At 39.7% G+C, this 8,877-nt stretch overlaps 1 protein-coding gene across 1 annotated transcript; it reads left to right on the forward strand.

Annotated features, from left to right (window-relative positions):
- The first annotated feature begins 925 nt into the window (after positions 1-925).
- Positions 926-8,619, forward strand: c25h12orf75 (chromosome 25 C12orf75 homolog). Its single transcript, XM_019267054.2, has 6 exons — positions 926-1,291; positions 5,128-5,152; positions 6,482-6,517; positions 6,983-7,062; positions 7,595-7,625; positions 7,738-8,619. The coding sequence occupies exons 1-5, from the start codon at positions 1,249-1,251 to the stop codon at positions 7,597-7,599; spliced, it is 189 nt and encodes a 62-aa protein (XP_019122599.2). The 5' UTR covers positions 926-1,248; the 3' UTR covers positions 7,600-7,625; positions 7,738-8,619.
- Positions 8,620-8,877: the final 258 nt, after the last annotated feature.

The raw sequence follows: 8,877 nt of genomic DNA on the forward strand, positions 1-8,877 counted from the left end.
TTACTACTCCTTTAAAGTGGATCAAATGGCATCTAATCAATCCGTCTGTTCAAAATCTAGGCCACTCATCCTGTACCTCCACTGTAGAGTGTATGAGACATATTGAAGGATTTAGTGGCAGTACGTGATTTCATTTAGCAGTAAACAGCATTTTGTAACCGTGAGAGCCTTTCGGGAACCGTAATTAGCTTGTCAAGCATGAAAAACATGGGGGAGAAAATTCAGATTCTTTTTGTTTGTTCAAAACCTTAAAAAAAACAAAAACAAAAAACATCTCATAAGAATCCTGACAATTTAACATAAGATAACACCACTGACTCAATGTGGGAATTATTTGCACCAGTGGGGTTGTGCTAATGTAATGCATCCCGATACCTAATACCTCCGTAACTCCACTCACATGACGGCACTTAGTCATGTCAGAGCAGACGGCGTGACCGGCATGACTGAAGAAGAGGAAATTAGATGTATTGAAATTTATTGGTTGCTTTGAACTGACTTAAGCATGACCCTCTTGTTTTCATGAAAAGACTGTTCGAGGCTGTTGTTGCCGGTCAGGAGTTGCAAACAAGTACGATTTATGTGTGTGTGTGTGTGTGTGTGTGTGTGTGTGTGTGTGTGTGTGTGTGTGTGTGTATGTCACTGATGGAAAAACATGAATAAAGGTCCTCTATGTTTCACCACACAAAGACAATTTGAGAATTTTACAGGATGTCACACACACACACACACACACACAGACCGATATATTGATACCCCATGAATGCATTTCTTTTTTCCCCCCCACCTTTTTATATATAAAAAGGAAGCTCCCCATTGGTTGAGCCTCACCCCACCCGCCGCCTCCTTTCCCCTGGTTTCCCGGGCAACCATGTCAGGGTGGAGGAAAAGAGCAAATCATGTGAGGGCATAGCATCTCTCTCCCCTCTCTCTCTCCTAGTGTATATGTGTGTGTCTGTATAAAAGACTCTCTCTCTCCATGCTTTCGCTTCACTCTCGGTTCTCCATTGCGTTGCAGAGAGGAGAGAGAGAAGAGAGGGGAGAGGGGCACGACCAAAGGAGATCCCTGTCTTACAGTGGGAGACATTTCTTTGACCTTCCCTCCTTTTTCCCCCTTTTTCTGTCTTTCATCTCCTCCCCACTTTCTTCCCCTCTCCCAATGTGTTTTGGGGCTCCCTCTTTTATTTCTTCTTCTTCTTCTTCTTAAGCGTCTCCGCTCTGCTTGGACGGTGGCTGCATCGATGCAAAATGGGTTGTGGCAATTCCTCAGCCACCAGCACCTCAGGAGGAGGTGAGTGTTTTTTTAGGAATATATGTGTGCACCTATATATGTATATGTATGTATATGTATATGTGTGTGTGTCTGTGTGTGTCTGTGTGTGTGTGATAATGGTTGAGTGTATGAGAGAGTGTGAGGTACAGAGTTATCACTGTATCAGCACCAAGGGGAGAAGGTGTTTTGAATGTAAATGAAGTGTGGCAGGGTTACCCTTGTATTCAGTGTATGTCCTCTGATGTGTATGTTGTGCATTATCTGTGTGTGTGTGTGTGTGTGTGTCTTGACATGCAGAGGTGTGTGTGTGTGTGTGGGAGGGGGGGGTCTCAGTCTCTTTAATTCATTTATAAATAAATCATCATATATGTTTGTGTCTTAAAATGTCTGTATTCACCCCCCCCTTCCGCTCCGCTCCTATGTTCATTAGTTTGCAGCGTACAGGATCTCTCTCTGTGATGTGTGCATGTACGTGCTCATGTATGCATGCAGTGATCTCCAATAGGTGGTGGATGGATTGATCATGAAAGGGGGGGTCTCCCATACTCTAGTATATGACACCAGAGTAGTAGCCCCAGGGCTGTGCTGCTTTGATAATGATAATGACAGTGAAACTGTCATTACAATGATAACATCTCAATTATATAAAAGCAAAGTCCTGGTAGGTCATCTGTTTTTTTTTTTTATGTGCTTTTCTCTCTCTTGATGTGTTTGCGCTGGTTTCCATGGATATTCTGGATGAAAGACAAGTTGTACCAATGACATTCCCGCAGCTTTGATACTCCATCAAGGCACAAGTTTCATTCATAAAGCCTGGAGGACACATTTGGATGGAGAAAACACTGTATTTTGTGGTTTTACTAATACTCATCCATAAATCCTGTTTTGTTTTGTTTTTGTTTTGTTTTTCTGTGTGAGCGTCCTCAAATAACACACCTCTCTCAGTTGATTGAGACTGATACACTACCTGTTTTAAATTACACTGAGCAAATCTCTGGACACCACAGTTAAATTGAGGCAATAATTAGATTGAAGTATCTGCAGGATTACCTCACCACCAGTGCCCATTAAAGCAGTGCTTGTGTAAATGTGTGCATGTGTGCTCGCAGGTACCTAATCAGTGCTTGCCAGGCGTGTTAACAGAGCCACAGAGCGCTACTGGGGAAAAAAAACGCTACCCAATGTTATCATTGCTATAAATCTGATCTACTTTGTTCAAGCTAAACTGTCTGCGGTCAGCGTCGAAGTCTAGGTTGTTGTTGTTGATGTGGCTTGTTTGTCCATGAAGGACAGCAGCTGTGTTCATTTCTCTGTGCGTCGGGTCCTTCTTAGAGGTCAGCGTTCAGCACAATATCAAGGACGTGTGACACCCTGTCACTTTGACAAATGTGGACTAGTGGCTGCACTTATTTGTCCGTGCCAGCTGACTCCAAGCCAGAGTCACTATTATTTTCTTAAGCCAGAAGCACCTCCTGTTTTTAGTTATTATTTTAATCTAGGATGCATAATTATATCGCTACGCATTTGTTTTGTGTGTTGTTTTTTTTTGGTGGCAACATTTTTACCTCACCTATATGAAGATTTAATAGATGGTTTATAACATGGAATGTAGGTGTAAGCACATAAGTGTTCAGTGTAGTGATTCTTTGGAGGTTGGTGTATAAACAAAGAATGTATGACAAAGAAAATACTGTATGTCTTCATCTGAGAAGTTATAATTGTTTAGAAATCCTATGTATTAATAAACATCTTTGCGCAACCATATTGTGGGTGTTATGAACAATTTATTAAACAATTTATTGTTTATATACTGCTTATTAATGCTAGATATGGGGTTAAAAGTCAAGTGTTCCCTCACTATTGGTATTCTTAGATATTTTATAGTCACACCGTCCATTTAACTCCAGATGTATAATTGCACCACTACACATCCGTTAAGCATTAAAAGCACACAATAATCTAGTTGTAGTAAATAAACTAGATGTAGACGTCTGTAGAGCAGACGTTATAGTTGTTGACAACTTCTAAACCTTAATAAACACTGTTTACTTTTTTGCCTCCAGGCAATAATGAAATCGTGACCACAACTAAGGGAAGGAAGCTTTAAAGTCACACAAGAATGTTTCAGTTTCAAGCTTTGGTCTGACCAAACTCAAATGACTGCCTTAGTGCACTCTATATCACATTGCTCATCCCCTGTCTATGCACCCAGGCGTACACTCTTGGATACTGTGAATGAGCTTTTGTCAGGCTACTGAATAGGCCCTTGTGTCTTGTCAGCAGACTCAAAGTTTACCGTGAAAAAACGTCCTTTTACTTTGCTTCTACTAGGATGAAATTCACGGTATCTCTGTGTAATGAAGATCCTTCAGTTTCTTATTATTACATCTCACTCACTTTACACATTCATTTCTACAGTGAATGGAGTATGGCATGAGAAAAAAAAATGATTGAAGAGGAAGATTGAGGCTTTTGTTCCCCTGCTGTTGTCAATATTATACTGTACGTTCAAGCAGGAAGTTAGATTATCTTCCAGCTGAATGTATCATGATCTCATTTCAATTTAAATCAGGCTCTGTGGTTCAGCAGAGAATGAGCTGTTGTCATCGACCATAGAAGAGTCAAACAGCATTGAGATGAGCACAACGAGTGTCGTTTAGAATTGAAGCGTTGTACACTCTATGCCTTATGTCAGTTTACGACATGTCTATGAAAAAAACAATTGTTTAGAGAGTGTGAGTAGTCTGTATACTGAAATACATTGTTGAGGATATACTGAAAATTTTACTACCCTAACCACAGTGGAGTATAAATCTTGTATTCGAAATTTGAATGGTAATGTTATTATTTCATTGTTTGTGTTTTGTGATGTTTTTCTGTATTTTCTTGGTCAATGTCAAGACAGGCATTACAGTTTGCAACAGATTTAGGCCATAAATGCTGTGGTGTGTTGATTCGGTTCCTCCTAGTAACCAAAGCATAAATAAATAAACTTCAATTGATTGATAAATGATTACAAGTAATATTTCTATTAAAATAAATAAATGAATATGTCTGTCGTCTCCTTTGATGGTAGGCCAAACAAAATATAAGCAAATAATGAAATAAATAAATACCTAGACACTTCTCTCTCATTTACAGTTCCTTTTTTTTATTATCTGAACATGACATATGGAGCACAAATGATGATATTTGGGTAAAAATAGATCAATATTTTACCTAAAGAAGATAATATGTGGTTGCAAAGTACAACTTCATTATCAGACTGATGAGTATGCATTGTGTTTTACAGCTTTAATGTATTATATGTCATTATAATGTGCAAAAATAACTAATAGCTGTAGAATCAGACGTGTATTTTATTTTTTTGTAAAGTTGACTTGAGTGCTTTTGTAAATGTACATACTTTCCACATTTAAGTGTGAATCCTGCATCCCGGTCAATAGAGGATGTATTTTATTTCACGAATCCAGCTGTCAATATGTTGACTGGTAATTGTTTTCAGTACTTTGTTATTATATTGCAGAGTAGTGCTAAGTGTGGTGCGGTTTAGGCACTAAAGGCACTTTAGTTGAAGTTGAAGACTGTGTCGTGTGCTTCTAGTCAGTGTTCATTTTCCAAGTATTATACCGAGACCTTGATATTTCCCTTACCGAACCAAGCACTGTGAGCCCCAACACATAATAGCAGACAAGTTAACAACCCTGTTGAATGAGAGGTGTGAAGTGTTATTTGTTATACAGTGGTGGTTGTTATACACACTAAGATTAATTGTTAGTAAGGTAACACACTGCCTTCAATACTTTTTCACAGTCAAGATGAATTAAAACTTTGTCTTTTCATCTGTTTTTCAGGGCCAGCAGAAGTGTCCAAAGATGTGTAAGTACATCAGTCATTTTCTAACTATTTCAAGTATTTATGAAGCTCATCGTCTTTGCTCTTCAGGCTTCATCACAGAGCATCATTCAGAGCTTTATACATCTATCTAAGTACTGCAGTATTCATGCAGTATACACCCATGTTTTGGCATTTATTTTCACACTGGACGCTGCACTAATGTTATGATGCTACAGTTTTAAACATAACCACATTACACCATGTGTGACTTAAAGCAACATTACGTAAGAGCTGTTTTGTTTTTTAATTTAGCACTGCCCCCAGTGTGTAATATCGCGTTATAAATATGGACAGCTGTACATGCATATTTGAGCTGAGGTAACATAAACTAACAGCTGTTATAGTTTGCAGCAGTTTACTTTGCTGTCGTCATTTACTCTTTAAAGTTGAGCTGAACTGATAGAAAACCAGAAAACATCTCTCCATTTTTTGTTTTTTTTAAGTTTTGGCTTGGCCCTTAATTACAGTATTTGTATCAAACAAGATACTGAAAGATGTACAGTAGCTACTTTCATTTATTTTCAATAAATAGATGTTTGGCCATGAAATCAGGTCGCAACATCTTTTTGTGTTAGACTTCTCTTTTGGTAAAATCGTGTCTCTTGTTGTCTTAGAAAAACTGTCAGTTCAGAGCCTTTATGTTTTTCTGTGAAGTTTCAAACAGAGGACAGGTTGTCCTTTGCCATACAGTTTGTGTCTATCAAAGCTTAGGGAGGGGCAGCCTTTCCAAAGCATTTCCTGGAACCTTTGTGTGTGTGTGTGTGTTTGTGTACTGCACATACATATGTCTTTGTGTGTGTGTGTGTGTGTGTGTGTGTGTGTGTGTGTGTCTGTGCGCGCACCCCTGTGCTCCTTGATAACCATCTAAGTCGCCAGCACAGGACCCGTGAGAGCTGACAGCAGCACACTACTGACACACCAAAACTAATCACAGCTTCCTAGGACTGTACTACACAGCAGAATATCAAACACGCACACACACAAACAGAGATTACCACTTTGTGAAACACAAGATTAAAGGGAATCATATAAAAGTTTTGTGTCAGCCCTTAAAGAAGAAACTGAACTGAAGTCACCGGAAGCTGCTGTTCAGTCACATTTCAGACTTAAAGGTGGAATAATACATTTGGTCTGGTCATCAGTCACTCGTAACTTCCAAATGAGAATTAGCGATATTCCTTACACAGCTAATGCAGCATACAGGACAGTAGCTCAGATGTTCGGCAGCTGTGTGGCTTGTTGTGTTGGCTCATTATTTTGTGTGACCTACATATAAGACTTGACCTGACCTGTGCCTCTTCTCTCAATCAGGACAGAAGATCCCTCAGTAGAAGATGAGAAAAGACGGTACGTAACTTATTTTCTCCAAATTATTGTTATCAATGTTATCAATGTTATGTTATGTTAATAACACGTGTAAAGAACACATATATTTTTACTTTAGACTTTAAGTCTAAATTGTCCCATTAATATGATATAGATAAATTACTTATTACCAATCATTCTCATTGGCAGTAATTGGCAATAAAGCATATATAAGATCATAATTATCTAATGGATGTTGGGGTGTCTATCTTAGACAAACCTCTCCGTATCACAGAGATCACATATCATTTTATTTTATTTATTTATGTATTATTTAATCAAAACTTCTGAAAACAAAACTCATTAAAAAAAATCATGGCACACTGCATTGCAACAAAAAAAACACAAAGCCTTTTAAAAGGCCTTTTATAAAAAGGTGTAGTATCTTCCAACAACAGCTATAAAGAAAACAAATACATTTTCTCTTCTATATTGTTCCCCACTCAGGAACTATGGTGGTGTGTATGTAGGTCTCCCAGCAGACCTGACCACTGTGGCTGCTAGTCAGTCCAAATCCACACATAAAGGTAAGCAATTATAACACTTTGTCCCATATTCTGAAAAATGAGCATCTCTCTGTGGAAAATGAAGGACACTGTAGGTGTGGCTATATTAAGATGCTGCCTCTGACATTGATGAGCATCTCACAGTGAAGCAGCTGATGGCGTAGAGAGAAATAATCCCCTGTGGCTGAGCCACCACCCCATGATACCGCACGCCAGCCTGCAGCATTTTTGGTTTTATCTGACCTTTATTTTTTACTGAATCTTAATGAGGAGAATCTCCTTTACTATTACAATTTGGCTACTCGCAGCTATGATAAATACAGTTCAACATGTTTGGCCTTGTCTTCATTCAGGTTAAATATAATAATAAATTGATTTGTTTTTGTATCCTGTGTCACAAAGTATTGACTTTTTTTTTTCCACCGAGGTCTTTCAGTTCGAACTGCTGGGTAGCGTGTGTGTGGGTGTTTTTGAGCAGAGACAAGAACCAGAAGTTTCTCTAATAATATCCTCGAAATATCAGAGCACTGATTCACATTTCCTCCCTTTGCAGACTAGCAGCTGCTTACACAGACACAACACAGGTACAGAAAAAAAAACTGTCAATATCACATCTAACGTCTTCTGTATTTCTTGAGCAAAAGCTGGTATGAAGCCTCACATGAAAGCCAATGACTCTGTTCTTTGTCTCAACAGGATTCTGCATATTCATTCACCTAGAGACAAGCAGAGAGGATGTAAGTGTTCTGAGTCTGGCTCACCACACACTGAAAAAAAAAAAAAGTCTCAGGCTTCAACACTCTCATTGAACGGGGGATGTGGACAGCTTGCCAGGGCTCCGAGGACGCTGCCTCGTGGAGTCATGGGTGGCACAGGGATTCGCAGTGGAGGTCTGCATATGGCATCCATCATCACCTTTCACTTTGTACAAAAAGAAAAAAGAGAAAAAAAAATATGGGCATCGAAGCAGACAAGCCCTCCCCCACTCCCACCCCGACTCACCCACCTTGGGACTGGCAGCTGTGGGTGGCAACAGCGGGCATCGTGACAGCCATCCTGGCTCCTTGGTCACGGCACTGGAACACTCTCTTTCTCTCTCAGGAGGAGACAGGGGACCCAGCCAACTCAGTAACTAACTGTCTGGGACTCGCACATATTCCCAATAGCCCTCTGCAATAATAATCACTGCTCAGTTATTTCTCCAAGACAGCATCAATGATTCATTGTGTGGCAGAGTTAGAGAGCCAGAGAGAAATAAGAGTTTCACAGGAAGCAGCAAACACATTCCTGTTGATCTGCCACAGGACATCACAGCGCCGTTGAAAATATCTTTGATCTCAGTCGAGTCGGTCTGAATGATTTGAATCATTGGTTTAAATGCTAATAACAATGCAGAGTTATGTCAAGGGTGTTTTAATTTATGTTCCCAAATGCCCGTGTCATACCTGGTGTTGTCACTTACCGTGTGCCCCAGACTGATTATGTAACTTCAGCAGATGACTCATGATACTTAGAGGATCTCTCTCTCTCTCTGTCTCTCTCCGTCTCTCTGTCTGTCTGTCTCTCTCTGTCTGTCTCTCTCTCTGTCTCTCTCTCTCGCTCTGTCTCTCTCGCTGTTTCTCTCCGTCTGTCTGCCTCTCTCTCTCACTCACTCATGCTCTCTCTCTCTGCAGCTTGTTGGGTTTTTTGTTTTTTTCCCTGAAGAGCTCTGATTTAAGTGCCTCTGGGAAAATTCACACTCTTATAATCTTTCTCAGAACTGCTGCACAGTTTGTTCAAATAATGAGTAACAGCAAAAAACGACAAACAACGTCATTACATTATATTCGGTTGCAA

Source organism: Larimichthys crocea, chromosome XXI (assembly GCF_000972845.2).
Source record: "Larimichthys crocea isolate SSNF chromosome XXI, L_crocea_2.0, whole genome shotgun sequence".
In the NCBI taxonomy this organism is placed as follows: Eukaryota; Metazoa; Chordata; class Actinopteri; family Sciaenidae; genus Larimichthys; species Larimichthys crocea.